Source organism: Lytechinus pictus, chromosome 13 (assembly GCF_037042905.1).
Source record: "Lytechinus pictus isolate F3 Inbred chromosome 13, Lp3.0, whole genome shotgun sequence".
Classification (NCBI taxonomy): Eukaryota; Metazoa; Echinodermata; class Echinoidea; order Temnopleuroida; family Toxopneustidae; genus Lytechinus; species Lytechinus pictus.
This window is the reverse complement of record NC_087257.1, coordinates 19,955,257-19,975,205: the sequence shown is the minus strand read 5'-3', so window position 1 is coordinate 19,975,205 and position 19,949 is coordinate 19,955,257. Positions and strand designations below refer to the sequence as shown.

General features: G+C 35.9%; 1 protein-coding gene across 2 annotated transcripts; it reads left to right on the top strand.

Moving 5' to 3' along the window:
- The first annotated feature begins 1,255 nt into the window (after positions 1-1,255).
- Positions 1,256-18,521, top strand: LOC129274173 (vitamin K-dependent gamma-carboxylase-like). 2 transcript variants are annotated; one of them, XR_010295492.1, is made up of 17 exons: positions 1,256-1,336; positions 3,793-4,120; positions 4,584-4,739; positions 6,125-6,290; positions 7,341-7,419; positions 7,772-7,878; positions 8,729-8,892; positions 9,510-9,691; positions 9,855-9,980; positions 10,595-10,726; positions 11,386-11,537; positions 12,190-12,359; positions 13,054-13,184; positions 14,137-14,326; positions 14,685-14,820; positions 15,744-16,053; positions 16,680-16,824. XR_010295492.1 is itself a non-coding variant. In XM_064108675.1 (16 exons), exons 2-16 carry the CDS (start codon positions 3,865-3,867, stop codon positions 15,865-15,867), a joined length of 2,271 nt encoding a protein of 756 aa, XP_063964745.1. In that variant the 5' UTR covers positions 1,256-1,336; positions 3,793-3,864; the 3' UTR covers positions 15,868-18,521. The 2 variants fall into 2 exon arrangements, 1 of the variants encoding a protein (XP_063964745.1); XM_064108675.1 differs by having other exon boundaries at positions 15,744-18,521.
- The last annotated feature ends 1,428 nt before the right edge of the window (positions 18,522-19,949 follow it).

Sequence of the window (19,949 nt, the reverse complement as noted above, 5' to 3'; positions counted from 1 at the left end):
TAAGCCCTATAAAAAGTGCAAACGCGAAGCGCGAGCGATTTTTTTAAAACTTTCATGTATTTTGTCCTGAAAATTTGATATTCTGGGCAATGTTATGTGTGATCCTGAAAAAGATTCGTATGTAACTATATAGGAGTGGTTACTGCGAACGCCAAGCGTTAGCAGAAATATTTATTAACCGTTCCAGCATTATCGAAAAGGGACCTGTTAATATTTCAATAATGCGAGCGCGAAGTGCGAGCAAATTTTTTTGACATTCCGACCTAAAAAAAAATGGTCATTCTAAGCACTTTTTGTATTAATAAATGGGATAGGTATGTAACTAAACAATTGATGCGAGCGCGAAGCGCGAGAGGAAGAAAATTGAGATTTTAGACCTAAAAGCGGGACACTCGATCTATTCATATTTTGTAAATCATAAATAGGATATAGTTAATTGGGTATCATTAATAATGCGATCGTGAAGCGTGAGCAGACAATTATTGATATTTTGATGTGAAACTGGATAATTTAAGTACATTTTAAATAAAGAACATGCAGGCTATCGCGCATGTTTTAGATTTAGACCTAGAATCTGGGTATTCTGAATACATTTGTTTAATGGAACATTATGGAATACACGTAGCCGGGACACGTAGACAATAATTGGCAAATCAAACAATGTGACCACGCAGCGTGAACTTAAAATGCTGATATGTAGACCATAAAACGGACATTTTACAGAGCACTGAAATTTGTAAATGAAAAAAAATAATGAAAGCTCGTTGTCCGAGCTAAAATATGTTTTGTATATTGACTTCAAAACTTGCTCCATATCAGCCTATTGAGCAAGATATGAATCTCATCGAACAGGCAATTCTGGCGCGAAGCGCAAGCAAAATTTACGTAACATGAAGGATTTTTTTTTTCCAAGTCAATTCCCCTCACATTATTTCATTCACTCGTCTTCCTCCTCTTATTTTCCTCTTATTTTCCTCTTCTTTTTTTTCTTCTGTCTTTCTTCTTCTTTTCCTTTTTTCTTTTCTTCTTTCTCCCTTTTTTTTTTGCTCTGCCATTTTTTTCAGGGGGGGGGCACCTGGGGGGGCACACCAAATCTCAGGGGGGGGGGGGGGCACGTGCCCCCCGTAGCTACGCCACTGATGCAGTCTGAAAAGTGCATATTAAAATGCTTCATAATTATAGGTGCGATTTACTGTGATACATGGATACGGTGATCGTGAATTGACCTTTCTTTCTTTTATTTCTATCAATTAATATTCGTCTAGGGGCCTACACCGTCCATAGACATAGTCTAGTTAGAGGCAGTTGATCTATCTAACTTCGCAAAATAAAGGAGGTAATTAAAGTGTTTGCCTATTCTTATTTTTATCAGTGTCCATAAGATATCGCGTGTAGTTAAAAAGACAACATTTGGTGACTTTTTTTTAATGTTTGATTGGATTTCTATTCTTTTTATTAACGTTATCCCCGCGGGCGGATTCTAATGTGCCCCATACATAGACATTTGTGTTGGCGGATCCGGGGAATCGTAATTCCATACGGTATGAATTTAAATTTGAAGGAGGCGGGCCCCCACTCACACGTATTGCGAGGTTAGTATTAGTATACTAACCTCGCACCACGAACCGCGTTTGGCAGTGGATTTCTAACTAGTGGGTCGCGCGTGCTGGGATCTCACTTCTTGGGTCCACAACACACGACTTCTTTTCTAATTCTACTTCTAGTTCTATGACTATGGCTTGAATTTTCTGTGCGCGGCGGCATGTAATGAACCCTTGGGTGGCGGGCCCCATCACTCGATTGAGATACATTGTTGAATAATTGAGTGTGCACTAACGTGCATTTGGACGGCCTAGCCTAGGCCTGAGCTTATACTTAAACATAAATTTCTCTTCTACTAATCATTACTTTGCCATAATAATCAACACTTTTATTAGTCTTTGACTTTGTCTTTGATTGTGGGCATCGACGGAAAGACGACATATAAAAATTAAAATGATATATGGATTATGGGTAGAGTCTAGTGGTCGTACTAGTAGTAGTCTACGAATATGTTACTTGAACTTTGAAGTTAATTCGTTTTTTTTTCAAATTTAGTGATGAATTGGGGCCAACTTTCGTGACAACCATTGTCATGCTGAACAGTTAACTGTTAGCAGTTAGTACTACACGTCCATCCTTATTTCTCAAGAGATAGTTGTTAACGACATGGTGAAATCGGTAGGCTTTTTTGGCCTGTGTTCAACAGTTCGAGGTGTTCTGTCGACTCATATCTGTTAAATTTTTTTAATCAAAACTTAGTTATGTCAGGTATTAAATTGAAATCGATGTAGAGTCAGTCTATGACTATGCAGGGGGCAACGGGTAAGAGGGGGCAAAAGGTTGCTTTATATAATGTAGGACTGTTATTTTGACATTTGGTTTCCTTTAGGCCTTATTATTTACAGTTCAAGCTATTTTGATATTTAGTTCTGCTTGGTTTACATTTATTTCTAGATGCTTCTGTTGTCATCCATTTCCATTTGACTTTCAACCTGCTTCTCTTGTCATTCCTTCCCTATTCAGATGTGTTCATTACATTCCTACATCTGCTTCCTTTGTTCAACATTCTTATTATGTAATCATCCCAACATCTTATTCATCTCCATCCTCTATCTCTTATTGGTTATTTTATGAATAGAATTTTCCACTTTTAGTTGGCTCCTCCATTCTCTTTATTTTGATTAATTGATTTTATGTAATTTGAATATATGTTAATTCTGTAATATGATTTTGAGTTTTACTGAGGCAAAGCAGCCCTCTAAAAAATGGGTGCACTTCCAGACTTCATCGAATTCAGTTCAGTTTTGTTCCTGTGTCTTTATAGTATAAGTTCCATCTTCTCCTCTCCATTTGCTTCTGTTTGATGTGTTGTTGTTGTTTTAGCTTATACGGCGCGTATCATTCAGTTGTGAATATTTGTGATTGAGCTTGTGTTAGTCTAATCTTCAGTTGAACATTATAAACTATTATTTTCAACCCCACAATAATCCCGAGTGAGTGAAGCGAGCCAGAAAAAAAACCTTTTCATGAGAATCTAACTTTCAGTAGATTTTGACAGTGATATTCAGAAAATAACATCTTACACCTTACAATTTTTCTCTCCTTTTCTTTCTTAATTTCCTCCTTTCTTTTTTTTGTTCTTGGTTGTAGAACATATTGGGGCCATGGGCCAAACCCTTCCATCTGTTAGTGCTATATGGGTGGGGCTCGGGATCTCTGGATATTAATTAAGCCATTTTAAACCTTACAGATGGCTGCTATTTTAATCAAATCACAGGTGTATAGCTTTTAAAAATTTGTAAAAAGTTGCCAGCGAGCGAAGCGAGCTAAAAAAAAATTACCTTATGAGATGACATTCTAATTATTGAGTAGATTTTACATCATAATCAGCAAATATATCATATTTTCATTAGAAAATAGAAAAGAGTTCAGGCAGACAAAAGTAAGATAATTGTATCAGATCAGCGAATATGCCAAAAAATTGGTTGGTATCTTGTTTGAAGCCCTCTGCTTCCAAAATAGCAATTTCTTGATGCTTGTCGAAATAAAATTTGCAGATGTTTTGCCAATATTTGAAAAAAATGGAGAGTGTCTAAAAGAAAGTTAGTTCTACTCAATTTCGTAAGTTCACTTTTTCTATACCTCTGTGCTAAGAACAATTCGCACAGAAAGATTGGAACTCCTCTTATTATATCACCATGAGATTATTTTAGCTCTTATTTAATAATGTGAAACTTTTTTCTTTAATAGATCTACCCTGATTGGACTCCAAAAAGATCTCAGCATTACTCATCTCATCATCTCACCATCACTCATCTCAGCATGCCAACTAAAAGGAGACCTAAGTCAGCGAAAGGAACAGCAGATATGCCAGACACTGGCAGGACCCCCTCAGCTTCTGGGGATGCCCCAGCACCCAGACAACCTGTTTCTACATTATCCCAGAAGGGGTGTAACACTACAATGAGGAGCCTTTTTGGATTTGATATCTCAGATATTAGTTCATGGAGTTCCATCGTAAAGCTCATGAATTCTCCTCAGGATCCAGCATCTATTGCAATATGGAGAATATTATTTGGTAAGATTTTTTTTTTTACCATCTTATAAAAATCTCGTTGCATTTCCCTATGCAATGTAATACAGAGTGTAATGTATGTATCATATGTATTAATTTCTCTTTCATGATGTATTTCATCATTTTATTGATTTGTTTACATACAGTGTACACTGGGTCATTCATTTTTTTTAATTTTTTATTCATTTCTTTATTAAATTTTATTTCTTTATATTGTCTATTCATTTTTATTCATTTATCTAATATATGTTTTTCATAATCTATAAAATGTACCAATAGGGAGCCTCCACCCGACAATCTCTGCTTTTTAGTAGGTCTCCTCTTTTAATTTTGTGTTGTTATTGTATCGTGCAAATCAATTATAAATGTCATTATGTTGTAAATTGAACTATCATTGTGAAAAGATTGAAAGAAAAAAATAAATGAATTGAATTGAATTGTTAACACTCTTCTTTTCTTCCACCAGGCCTGGTTATGATGTTAGACATACCACAAGAACGAGGTATGGCGTACGCAGACTATCGATGGGGAGATCCCAACGAATGCCGCTTTCCGCTTTTCAATGCACTTAAACCGCTACCTGTTGATTGGATGTACGTGGTATATTTGACAATGTATATAGGTAGGTATACAGGGGGTAGTCTCTTCCTGATTCTTTCATCTTTACAGTAATAAAAGTTCTGTTTTAATTATTTAAAAAAAAAACCAGGCAAATTTTTTTTATTTTTTATTTTCAGGGGCTAGTTTTCACAAGTTACTGCCTAAATGTGCAACATTGGATAAGAAATAACATTGCGATGAATGGGGATTTCTAGGGCTCCTTTTTTTCAGTTTCCAAGGCCCTTTTGAGCATTTTAGGGGCTAAATTGCCCCAAGCCCCCATGTATTTTTTTCCCTAAAAACCCCTCCATTTTGATTGGGGCACTTTGAACTGTGTTTTTTTTTAAAAGTAAGTAATCATTTATTTTTTATCACAAACCTGTTTGTTGATGATCCTTGAATTTTTAAGTGTTATACCTTTTTTAGGGGGGGGGGGGGCTGGTGGTTAGGGGAGATATTGAAGCTAGGAAAGTAGTGAGAACGTCCCATACAAGATATCTCTGGAACAGTCTTACACTCCCTTTGCTTTGCTCATGGACATGTTAGACGGGCGTTGAACTGTTTGAAGTGTACAGAATGTGAGCCCTTTCACAATGCCCAAAATATGTATAATATTGTTTTTATAACTGAGATGTGAAAAATGGGATCCTCATTCTTTGATTAAATCATCCTCAAGTCCACAGCCTGGTTAGCTTTGTAGATTAACCAGTAGGATACTGAATGATTTTGTTATATAACCCTTGTTTCCATAGACTCCGGTCTGCATGTTGGCAGGCTCAGTTTCTAATGGGTTCATCGATTTGTTGTAATTGTTCATTGTTTACCAAGTCTATTTGACTCTACTCACATTAGTTTAAAAATTGCATTGCTATTAAGGTTCTTGACATTTGGACTGTCCAAATGTGTTATATTGATCAATTTCCATATGATATAGAGTAACATGGCCCGTATTCTGAAGTAAGTCAGGTTTAACTTAGACCATGGTCTAACTCTGTGCTGAAATTATGGGAAGCCAAAAGTGTCAAAATTTTTATTAAGTTGTATGTTTCTTATATTTACTGTGCTTTTTCTAATTCTTCAATGGTGAAGACAATCATCTATTTATACTTCCTAGACAATTATGAATAATTTGAGAGTCAAATGAGCTGAAATATGATATCTCTACTGTTAGTGATTTATGTAACAATTGGCTAACCATACTTAAACCACAAGTTTAAACCCGAGTTTATGTTAAACCCGACTTCAGAATACGGGCCTATGTCATTTTCTAAATAAATAGGATCATTCAGTATGTTATGATTTACTTTTTATTTTCTAAATTAATCATTTGGTGTATTATGGTATACTTTTTTATTTTCTGGATAAATAAGATCAATTGGTATATTGCGTTATTTCTAATTATTACAGGTGCATTTGGTATATTTCTTGGAGCCTTTTATCGGCTGAGCTGTCTCCTCTTCTGTATCCCATACTGGTATATCTTCTTCTTAGACAAGACAACATGGAATAATCATTCATATTTGTATGGCCTGATCAGTTTTCAGCTCATCTTCATGGATGCAAATCGGTTCTGGTGAGATATATTGCATATTTAGATATTCAGTAATAGCCAGCTTTAAAAAATATAATGTGGAAATCCATATTTTATTGTTCGAAATAGATATCCAAAATAGAAATACTCTGAAAATTGATTTTGTCCAATTGATCTTGGGCCGGCAGCCACTGTGCAACGCCAGGTCGATGTTGCTCTATCCCTTAGATTGTTGTGTAACGCCAAACAGGGTAGCAACAACTCCCGCCTTTTAACATCTCTTGGTCCGACACGGCCAGGACTTGAACTCCTGACCTCCTGGTTGTGAGATGGAAACTCTACCAACTGAGCCAACACATAGTGGGTTATATCGCCCCCATTTAATAAATGTCAAGCAATGTTCACATACCAGTTTATATGCCTTCATCCACCATATTTTTCTGTTCTTCCAGACGTTCCCATATGTTCTTGTGATAACTAAAATATGCTCCAAGTATAAGAGTGAGGGTAATCTGATTGCTTGAGGTGTCAAGTGCAAAGGTCATGAAGGACACTATGTACATTGACATAGCTTGTCTTTTGGCTTGGGGAGGGAGGTGGAAGGAATGAGGACAGATACAACAGTCACAAAAATTGGCATAAAAAAAAGAATATAGATACTGTTATCTTTCGTTTTATATTAATGAGAGCACTGATGATTATTTCCTTTTCTGACTTAAGATGATTACCCTTTTATTCATAATCATTCTGACGTTGTTTCTACATTTGTAAGGGTTGTATATCGATTGTTTATATTTGTTAAATGAATTCAATTCTAATTACTGGTTGCAATTAATTCTCTCATATCCAAATGGTTTGATAAAATGATGCACCTGATGAATGTTTCATAAAGCTGTCCGTACGTTACAACTTTACGAACGATTGGTGATCCTTTCTGAGGTGCTAAATCAACGTCAACTGAATGAAGATTTGGTGTATATCATTTATCACAAGAAAGGATCACTAGTCGCTTGTAAAGTTTCTTTAACTTATGAACAGCTTTATAAAACACCCACCAGGGATATATTTTTCTACCTCTGTTTTCCCTCACAGGTCTGTTGATGCCTTGCTGAATCCAAAAATAAGAAATGCCAATGTACCTCTCTGGAATGTTGCTATCATTCGCTTTCAGGTAAACTCACTTTAAAAACCATAGAGTGTAGCAGAAAAAGTTATTTCACAAGAAAAACACTTTAAAATAAAGCTTTAATTGTCACCATATTACTATAGATGTAGATCTGGTACATTACCGGTGACGTAAACTTTAACTTTGTGAAATCATCACATTTTAGCTGAAAACCGATAACTCTGCAGATCACTAACACAGAAATGCATATGTGGGAAAGTGTTTTAATATTGCTTGTGAAAGACCTAACATTTAATGGAACAGCGTGCTTATATTATTCATTTCTCATTACTTTCCTTTACACTGTTTAATCTTATTTTTTATTTTTCAAATTTGTTTATGATGTATTTGACCATAGATCTTTGTGGTATATTTCTACGCTGGTCTAAAGAAATTGGATGCGGACTGGATAGGAGGCTATTCAATGGAGTATTTGTCAAAGCATTGGATATTTGAACCGTTCAGGTAAGAATTTATTGCTTTGATTTTCATGATTTTTCATGTTCAAATTTCACTTTATTCACAACAATATGTGCAGTATGTTCAAGAATATAAAATAATAATATTCACTTCTTGTATGGTGCATATCAGGAACCATTTAATATCTCTATAGACGCTTCCAAGGGCTATTATTACGCTGGTTTTAGCCTGGCAAGCCTTTCACAGCGCACTAGCTTTTCAATAAATTCCTACCAGGTACCCATTTACATCACCTGTGTTAAGTGCAGCACAATGTGGATCAATATCTAGCTGAAGAACATCACTCCGTTACTGGGATTTGGACCCATAACCCTCTGTTTCCAAGTGTGGAGACTAATCCACTGGGCTTCAACGATCCAGTGCGAAAAGTCTCGAGCCCGGTCAAAAGGCCCCTTCGGAAATCTTCATCCATAAGCTTCATTCCCATCTCCACCAACAAAAACTGTTACAAGTATTCGTTCATTCCAAGAACCATCCCAGACTGGAACTTTCTCACACCCCAACCATTGAAATCAAGAACACAGAAACCTTCAAGCGAAACATACTTCAAATCTACACAAAGCTAAGCAAAGACTAAACAAGCATCTTCTCTCTCTGTGCCATTAACATCTGCGCACTTCCTGCCCGGTTGGCTCCCATTGTGGGGCGTTGGGCAGTATACCCAAAGAAGAAGAAGAAGAAGATCCACAATATTCAAAAGAAAAAAAAAATGCTGTGGATGTGGAAAAATGGCAAAGGCCAAAGACCTGTCGAGGTTGATCCCCTGGTGTAACAAAGATTTTAATAGCTCATGGTGATTATTTCCATCTTTGCTAATCTTGAATATTTTTCTCAGGTTGATGCTAACAGATGAAGAGATTGATTACCTCATCGTTCATCTTGGTGGCTTCATCTTGGATCTATCAGCAGGCTTCCTTCTTTTCTTTGATGCTACTCGTCTCTTCGCTACTTTCTTCTGCTCCTCCTTTCACATTATGAACTCACAGATCTTCAGCATAGGTCAGTATTTATCACATGTGACCTTTGATCCCCTTTTTTTTGGTGGGGGGGGGTCATTTTATGTTAAAAAGTTAGCCTTTTCAGTAAACTGCTCTATAGGGACCTCTTATAGTATTTAAAAAAAAAAAAAATTATCTTTGGCCAAAGTCAAATTGATAGCCAGTGTTCATAACCACAAGGGAATTTCTAGAAAGTCAGAGAGCTTTGAAATACATTATACAGAATCATAGGTTGGTATTCATCACATGGGGGCCACTTTCATTCAAAGGTGGACACAGATTTTCAAAATAGATCCTAAAAGAACAATCATCTTTCTATCATAGATTCCTGCGCAGAGGGTCTCAGAGTACCCTGAACAAGTATTTGTCATGTATTTCTCTTGACTCCAAACACTGCCTCAGAACTCTATGTTAAATGATAGAGAAGTACAGGACCTTGATGTAGACAGTGTTTTCCTGAATAAATATGTTTCAATAAATTATTGAAATTTCAAAAAAACAAAAAAATACATACATTTCCTACTTATTGGAGTTTGAAAAATGTTTCCTTTTCATCTGCTTTTGGCAATTTTGATTTATGATTATCACATACTTGTTTTGATGTTGTTATTTTTGCAGGTATGTTCCCCTATGCCATGCTAGCATCAACGACTGTATTCTTCTCTCCATCTTGGCCGAGATCATTCTGTAGTATACTCCCTATCTACGTGAAAAACAATATCCCATCGGTCAGCTTCTCTGCTACCATCCAGCCGAGTGAAAATTGCATCTATCCTCCTCCAAAGAAAGAAAATAAAAAGGTATTTATTTATATAGTTGAAGTTTGGTTAGACTTGTGATTATTCAAGCCTATCTTTAGTTCTAGTAAATCCAAAGTGCATGTCACGATTCCATTTCATGACTAGATTACCGGTATGTTAATGCATGTGCCACTAATCAACCTGTTTTTGCTTTGTTACACAGAAAAACGATCCTTGCAATGTCAAGAGGAACAGTAAAATGAGCTGGAAACATCAATCAACAGTGATAGGAATAATCATCTATGTATGCGTCCAACTGTTCATGCCTTACTCACATTTCATTACAAAGGTAATAAGAACAGAAACATTATCCTCACAAATCAAAGTTATTTACCAAGTAACCTGTCTTAACCCTAACTTGATGTTTCATGCAATATTTTCACAGTGTGAAAAGCTCTGGCGATGTTTTGTGAGCTTTTTCTCCAAGTCTCCCACATCTTTTAAGACCAAATTTGTAATGCAGTTCCGAAGATACGCATAATTTTGTACATGTTTTGTTCAAAAACATGATTTTGTATACAATTTCAATACAAATGATGTTTTAGCCTTATATCATAAATGTATGAATATTTATGCTTTTACGGATACCTGAGTATTCTCCAAAATTTAATGAGCGAACAAAGCATCAAATGTAATATGTATATAAAAGGCTTCATGTATTTATAGTTTTTATAAATCCCTTCAAAAGTGAACGTCTCTATTGCAATTCATTTCTAGATTATGAATGTTTTTTGTCCTAAAACAATTATGATTTGGAGGATATGAAATTAAATGATTACCGGTTTCAGACATCTGACAAACGCACAGCGGTATTATAAAGTGGACATCTTATCATTTCATGCATGCATGTACAGGGTTATAAGAACTGGACTTTTCTTTTCCATTTTATCACTGGTTATATAGGGATATAACAACTGGACCAATGGTCTCTATGGCTATTCTTGGGATATGATGGTTCATTCCTGGCATACTCAACATGTTAAACTCAAATATATCGATGGAAAGACTGGTAACGAAGGCTATTTATCACCAGATGTAAGTTTAACGGTGTTTCTTGTTATTATAGTACTCGACAAAGAGTAATGTTTGGCCCGTCACAGTGATATGACTAAGCAGAATTTTTAAAATCTTGTTATAGTACTGGATAGAAAGTAATCGTTGGGCTGGTCACAGTATCCTTTAATCTTAATTGTTAAAGTCCTGGTCAGAGAGTAATCGTTGGGTGGGTCACAGTAATGTCACTAAGCACTATCCTTTTAATCTTGCTATCGTACTGGACAGAAAGTAATCGTTGGGCAGGTCACAGTGATATGACTAAGCAGTTTCCTTTAATCTTGTTTGGTATAGTACTGGATACAATCAGACAGATCACAGTGATATGACTATGCAATATAAGAGAGTAGTTCCATACTACTTAGTATCCTGTAACCTTGCTATAGTTCTGGACTGAGAGTAAATGTGGGGCGGATCGTAGTGATATGACTACGTAGTATCCTTTATTGTCGTCATAGTAGTAGTACTGGTCATATAGTAATGTAGGCCGTAAACATTGGGCGGATCAAAACCATTTGAACAAGCTGTGTCTTTTAAATCTGTCTTGTTACAGTACTGGTCAGAGAGTTATGTTGGGCGTAAACATTGGGCGGATCAGAGTCATTTGAACAAGCAGTATCCTTTAATCTTACTTGTTATAGTATTGGACAGAGAGCAATCGTTGGGCAGGTCACAGTGATATGACTAAGCAGTATGCCACATGCATCGCTCATCATCTCAAAGATATGGGTCTCTCTGAACCTCAGCTCTACATGGATGTATGGAAATCAATGAATGGGCGGTTCCAGCAACGGTAAGCAATTGAGAAATAAGATAATGTATTTAAGCAACAGTTGGAAAATATAAATAGATTTAGGAGACAGATGACTATGATTTCAGGCTAAGATAGATTATTTATTAAACACTAATCACATCACTTCCTTATAATGAAGGGATACTCCAAGCTGACATTATTGTATGAAAATAAAGTAAATTCACCAAGCAAAACGCTGGAAATTTCATCAAAATCTGATAAAAAGTAATGAAGTTATTGATTTTCAAAATTTGGCAATATTTTTTTAAACAGTTACTGTATATGATATAACTGCCTTTAATATATGATTTATTATTGCAGTGCCACAAAGTAAAATGTGGAGTGATTTTATCCTGTCTTGTCATTCCGTTAATGCCCACAGTCATAACAAATATTTGTTATCATGGCAATTGAACTTGAAGATTGACTTGACCTTCTGAAGATTTTTGCCGAGGACTGGCAGGTGCAATGAATACACCAGGTGAACACCCTCCTTTTTGACAAATAGTGTATTGCTGTTAATGTGTAGATGTTGTGATCCTCCTATACACGGAACCAATATTTGCATCCGTTCCAATGGATGGAGTGTTTTCCAACAGTGGTGAGGCATGCAAATGCTCTAGCATCCAATTTTTTCTTGTTCCTTGAATAGGGTGTTCAACCCTAACATGGATCTGGTGAGGGCGGATTGGTCCCCCTTCAGTGCCACGCCCTGGATAATGCCCCTCTTAACGGAGCTCTCTGATTGGAGGATTAAACTCACAGAGATTGAAGATCAGCTGGATGATGAGCTCGATATCACTTTTGTAGCGGATTTTCCTGGTAAGAAGACCTTCGAAAGTGATGGCAATACTAGTGCTTGTGTTTGTGGTGTTATGTTGTGGCTGGGTTTGAAGTTATAGTGTATTACTTGGGTGTGTAGTGTATTGTAGTGTTTGCATTTGTAGTGTTGGTTGTGTAGTGCTTATGTCTGTAGCTTATGATAGTGTTTGGGTTTGTAGTTTATTGTAGTGTTTGTGTGTGTAGTTTATTGTAGTACTTACATGTAGGTTTGTAGAGGAGTGTAGTGCTTGGGTGTGTAGTATAGTTTAGTGTTGGTTGTGTAGTGTACTAGTTTGTGGTTGGAGAGGAATGTGGTGCTTGTGTGTGTAGTGTATTGTATTGTTGCGCTTTGGATTGTAGAGGAGTGTAGGGCTTGGGTATGTAGTATAGTGTAGTGCTTTGGTGTTGAGTGTAGTTCTTGAGTGTGTGTGTGTAGTGTAGTGTATTGGTGTGTGCTCATGTGCACATACTGTACATATAGTGTTTCTATGTGGTCAAGTATATCTAGATATTACTTTTGTAGCAGATTTTCCTGGTAAGAAGATATTTGACAATGATTGCAACAGTAGTGCTTTTGTGTGTTGTACACTGTATTGCTTTGGTGTTAGTGTAGTGTAGTGCTAGTGAATATCCTATTACTAGAGGTCAACATATTATTGCTATTCAAGATATTTTGTTTGTTTTCATAAATCAGGTTTATACCTTGAGAATTTCATAAGTGAAGATCTTGGGAATACAACCATCCAGGTTCTTAGTGGTTCAGTCATGGTGGAGTTGGTAGAAAGAAAACGAAATATCACTCTTCACATTGGAGATCGGATACAGGTGAGGTTTCCAATCATGTACATTCAATTTAATTTCATTTATTAGTCTATGATACTTGAAAAAAAACTTTTCCTCCACTGGCTTTTATATGAAAAAATATAACAGAAAATTGACATGGCAATGTACTTATGATAAAATAATCTACATGTATGTACATTGGTTTTTAGCGTATAGGAAATCAAGCCTGTTGTTACTTCTCAGTTAGACTTCAAATGGAAGGAGACTCAAATGTTAACTAAAAATTTTGCCTTGCCTTGAAAATCTTTCCAGATAAAGTGATATCACTTGTGTAAATGTAATGTTCTCAACAATTTTTAATTTCAAATAATGAAGCATCTGGGTGTAGTGGTTTTGACTCTTGCTTTTTAATCAGAAGGTTGTGAGGTCTAACCCCACCTGGTCTAGCGTCTTTTGGCAAGGCGTTAATTCACACTTTGCCACTCTCCTTCAAGGTGTTGAATAGGTACCCGGTAGGATGCTAAAGCCTGTTTAGTATACATGTACCTAGCAATTGAGTGTAAGAATTCTTGTTGGAATGCTCTCCAAGGAGTAGAGAAAGTGCATACATTAATGTGTGGGTAAGCCAAGATCTGATGACTGGGGTAATATAATATCAATAAAACGGCTTTATTATAGAGACATAGTTTTAATGTATTAAGCTTTAGATAAGGTGACACAACATTTGCTCCTCGCTCAATATCTCAGATGGCATAGGGTTAGAGTTAGGATGGTAATAGAGTATTTGGTTCAGAATAATGTAAAGATGAAGATAAGGGTTTATTTTGTTTTGGAGGTTTTAAGATTTATGTTTGCCTTAACAGCCAATTTTCCATCAGAGCAATTGTCGCCGGAGCAAATGTCATGGAACCCTAGAGAAATGTGGAATATTACTATTATTAATGATGCGTATGTTTCCTTAAATTCATCTTATTATATTGATCTCTTACTTAAGTTGCCAGCAGGAGACTTTCATAACGTGCACACAGTGTCGGACACCCCATCCTGCTACATGTATGTCTTTGTCAATACCACTGAGCAAGCAATCGTACGCCAAGCAGCAGACTTCTTTAATAAGCATGAGATTGAAATAGAGGACACCGAGACATTGGAAAACACAAACATCGATCCTAAAATATTTGAAGGTAGGATGAACTTATCTCTTCTGTTCAAAAGAGTAATCTACCCAGATATGAGGTCAAATTAAAGGAAATTTTTAAAGATAAACAATGCAATGTGTATGTTTCAAATTTGACACATTTAAATGTTACCTTAACACACGTCTATTCGATGCTTGCTACTCTTAAATGTCAGTCATTTCTCAAGTTCATAATTTATCAGTGCACATGTATATTTCATTATCTCTCTCTTTTCATTCTTTCATTGCGCCTTGGGCTTTCTGCAGAGTGGATTTGGCGCCCTACAGATCCCACCTATCATTATCATTCTTATGGCCATTATTGATTATCCTTAAGACAACATCTCTCTCTGTTTCTTTTCTAGGATTGTCAGATGCCGTCAAAGTGCGTATCTTGGAGAAAGTCAGTGCCAAGATTGAAAAGAATGAGCAAGCAAGTAGAACCATCCCAGAGAAGGCCCAGATGTTCCTGGATAAAAAGAAACTGATATTTCACAGGACGTGAGTCAGAGTTTTAAATATTTAGTGTGACCAGCCACCCTAAAACCAACGAGTTGCCAGGGAAGTTTCTCTGTAAATAGCCAAAACAGTAATTTAGTTTTCTAATAGCAAAAAATTCAAAATGGCCCATCCAAGAGTAATTCTTTCTCTTCATACTGTCAAAAGGTCATGTTGTAAAATTAGATAGAAAACAAGATACAAGAGTTCTTTTGATGCAATTTTTTTTGCAGACTGCTTGGAAGTTTCACTAAGATTGTAGAGTGTGCATATCTCATGCTTGAGTGAACCCTGAACTTGAAACAATGCTTCCTTCCTATTTCTTAAGGCCTGCTATGCACCACCATCCAAAATGGATGGATGGATGGTTGGATAGAAGAGTGAATGAATAGATGAATGGATGACTGACTGACTGACTGAATGAATGGATAGATTGATAGATGGATGAATGGATGGTTGGATACATGAATGAATTATGAATGGATGCAAGGATTGATGGATAGATGAATGAATGAATAGATAGATGAATAGATGGATGGATGAACTGATGGTAGGATGGATGGGTGAATGAATGAAAGAATGGATAGATGAATAAGTAAATAAATGGATGAATTAATGGATTGATGGATGGATGAATGAATAAATAGATGGATGGATGGATGAACTGATGGTGGGATAGATGTGTAAATGATTGGATGAATGAATGAAGGAATTGATGAATGGAAGAATGTATAGATGAAAGAATGGATGGATGAATGGATAGATGGAGGGATGGAATGAATAACTTAAGGATACATGTAGCTGAATGTTTGAATAGAAGATTGAAAAGATGGGTGAGCCGAGTGATGAATAAATTAAACAAAGAAACAAAGAGTCAAATAATAAATGACTTAACAAATTATGACTATTTTCTCTTGCTATGACAGGATTGTGAAGACCATGCAAGCTCTGAATCACATTATTCTTGGAGGGGAGTCTGTTGTTCTGAATGATCATCACACCTCAGACAGAACAGGACAGGAAAATCATAAAACCCATGTTGAACTTTGACAATAAACTCAAATTAATGAGCAGATAGTACCCGAGTTAAAGATGTGCTTGCTTACAGAAAAATAACGGAACCCCAAAATTCCCTTTTAACAAAAAACCTTTTCCATGGACATACTAATTCCATTTCAGTGTTTGAGCCTACATTTTCCCCTTCTTTTTTATTTATATATATTTTTTTTAATTGATGTCTGACTTTGATGTCTGAGTTCCATTGGATTTTAATAGTAATGACACACATGCCACTGGCTCCCACACCACCCCCCTCTCCTTCTAGGACCCGCTAGGATTTATTCCTTGAATGCTTTAACGCCTCTATGGTGGCTCAGCTACAGCCGGGGTAATAATATGCTACCAAGTATCAAGCGCAGTAGAGTATATGCAATTATAGTAACTGCGCTATGTATATGGACCATAATATTATTGTTATTAGAAATGGAACCATTATATCAATGGCCATGAATAGTGAATAGAGTGATCCATTCGTATCTGTTTAAGAATTTATTGTTCATTTTTGTACACTTTACATTTGACTATTATTTTTATGCCTCTGCCTAGTATCTCAATAATAATAATAATAATAATAATAGTAATTATACTTGCTTATATAGCACTTAGCACTTACTTTATCAGAAGTGCTCTAAGTAATGCAGCATAATTACCCTGGCTTTAGCAGAGCATCTGTTGCGCACACTTCATTTCAAGGAATAAATTCCGACCATTCACCTCACCTGGGTTGGGTGCAGCACAATGTGGGTAAATTTCTTGCTGAAGGAAAACACGCCATGGCTTGGAATCGAACCAACATCCCTCAGGTTGAAAGATGACCGTCATAACCGCTACACCACGATGCTCCCAACCACAATGGTAGTGTAGTGTTATATTTGGTTTGGTGCTGCTGCTGGTGTCAGTAACACCACCTGCAACAGAATCAACAGATTCTTGCATATAGGAGAAGTAGTTGCAATTAATGTGCTTCAAGTAATAGCAGTATTCTTGTTGATTGTGTGCTAAGCACCGATAAGTGTACATCGGGTACTGAGCAATAGCTATGTGTGCTTTATATTGCAAATATGAAGAAATTAATCCTGATATACTCAATGAAATTTTAAAGGCTGAATAATTAAAAGAATTTGATTTTTTGGCCATTTGATTATCTATCCTCATTAGCCACTGGCTGGAATACTCCTTCGGGAGTGACGGATGTGCATATGTAGGAGTCCGAGAACCGGGGTAATGATCAATCTGTAAGCACTTAGAGATGTACAATTTATGTCTTAAGGGCATTTTAAATAACCAGACTAATATAATTATTCTAATGTAAAGAAAATAATTTACATTTTTATTATATTTTTAGTATAAACATACTCTAATTAAAACTCTAAGAAAGATATAGAATATTGGGTGAATGTCTGCCAGTAATTTGACTTCCAGAGTAGGCCTATAGGTAGATTGGCCCCAAATTGTTTGTAGATTAATGGCCAAATAATTATTTGTTTGAATGATCATTGATGTATGTTATGAGAACATTTGTCAAAATTAATGAGACTTAAGATCTAATCTGCCATTATTCTTGTATCATGTTATTTATTACATGTAGATGCATTTTATTGTGTTATGAAAATTTGGTCAAGTAAAGGGGCTTTCACAATCGCTCTTACGATCGTTTGCGATCATTTGGTCACAGTATATGTTGCACGCAATCGCAACAGTTGTAAGCAGTCGCACCACCAATTGTAAAAGGGGCTTTAGGGTTTTTTATCGAGGCAGCCTTAAATTTCATATATTTTCTCCATGGATGTGAAAATTTGTGTTATTTAAAGTGATCTTTATCTTGCAATGACACTATACTGCCAAGAGCTGACCAAGTTGTTGTGGTTATCGTTGTATGACATCATACATTGTCCGATTAATTATTTGTATTGTTAGTTTTGGAGTAGATTTTCTTGTCAGTTGCTATTGGACCTGAAGCTTTAAGCTCAAATTAGCAAAGGGGGTTGTGAATTGTGTTCTAAACCATGGTTTATGCAGATTCAACGCATTAATTTCATATAATGTAGCGGAAGTTGAGCTACAGCCCAGGTATAATGTGGGCTTTTAACACAGCACACGTAAACACTTAACAAGCCCACTGTTTAAACAATCTACTGTTTATGTTGACTAATTACGTTAACAGTTGGCTCTTCATTGCTGTAGCGATAGTAACAGTTGTGATTAAGCACATTGTGATAAAAGCGTTTATTAATCATTTAGGCCCTTTTCCTATATCTGTACTTAAGTGTCCATGTAATGCATGAAACCTGCGGAAACCATGTTTCAGATCACAGATTAAAAAACACCTTGATGTATTCAGGTCAAAGTACTTATATTTTTCTCATTGATGTATAATTCTTTGTACTACCTTGAAAGATTTTTGTTGGTCAGTCAGTGAAATGTACCAAAGTGCTTTGCCTTGCCATGTATGTTATCTTCATGTTCATTGTGTGCGACAGCATCTTCGTGTGGATTGTAAAAATATGTTGAAACCCTGTGGAACAAATCAGGTGTAATATTTCGTTAAGATACTGTGTCAGGTGAATATTTTTTTGTTTCCTATTTGGATGGTGATTAAAATAAACCTTCAATCGTAGAGTTTGTTAACATGTTCTTTAAAGCCAGTTACTCTTGTAAGGTCTCTTACTTACCCTATGTGTGGACTGTCAATTTTTTTTAAACATTTTTTTCCATTGAAAAGTGTTAATTTTTTATCTATTAATCTTTAAAGGCCATGTCGCGCGCCCCCCCCTCTCCAACAAAAAGTAAACTTAGAGAGAGAAGAATAGCAAAGGCCCAAAATAAAATGTGAAAATTTCATGAAAATCTGATGTAAAGAAAGAAATGACATTTAATATTTGCTTAATATTACAAAACATGGTTGATATGTAAATAAGGGAACTAATGATGTCTCCAACTCTATTTTGTCACATGAAATATCAAAATTTTGTTCTCGTTATGATTTTAGACAAGGTTTGATTCCTCTATGAACATTTTAGAATTGCCATTGTTGCAACATATTGTGATTCAATATAAAAAAATACAAACAAAAATAATAATCAATATACATTTCATTTAATATGAAAGATGTTTATTTTCAATTGGTCTAATTTGTCCAATTACCAACTCGTCTACTATCATTTGGTCTACCATCAGTTCGTCCACTAATCACATGGTCTAATTGCCATTTCATCCACTCACCATTTCATCCAATAACCAGTTGGTCTAATAGCCATTTAGTCCATATACCATTTGGTCTAATTGGATTGTTAATTGGGCAAAATGAATGAAAATAAAATGGATATTAGACCAACTGGTTATGAGACGAAATGGTCCTAGACGAACGGGTGATTAGACAAAGTGATGATTGGACCAAATGGTTGTTAGAAAAAAATGTTGGACAGAATGGCAAAAGACTAAATGAAGGTAGACCATGTGGTGAGTGGACAAGTTGGCAATATACCATTAAAGATGGGAAAGAAATAGTGTGACATCGACTCTCATTTGCATATTACTCCTGTTGTGCCTATAACTCTTGTGAAAATATTTCACTTTTTTTTTACTGTGCACAGTATATGAAGGGAATCCCAATGTCTGCAAACGTAAAAACTGAAATTGTATATTTATATTCTTAAAGAGAAGGTGTGCCCAAGTTCTCATCAAAATTTTCATCAAGATTATGAATTTCTTACCCCCAAACAGTGGCCTGTCAAGATTAGTCCATGCACCTTTTCATTTTGCACACGATTTGGGTACTTTGTTGAGGGGGGGGGGGGCAAAATTGTAATGCCATTTACATGGAAAGCAGCAAAATTATTATTTCATCATTTTAACTATTTATGAATATTTGTCCATCTATTGCAAACAAAGAATATAGTTGACGCAGATATGTGTATGCACCAACAAGGGGCTCTGCGGCATACTAATTCTCTTGCTTTCCTTTTCTCTATCTCTCTTGCTCTCTTTCTTGTTTGTCTCATTCTCCCCTCCAACACATTCAACTCACACTGCCTTCAAAACGATAAATTAAGAAATCTACAATCACAAATGTA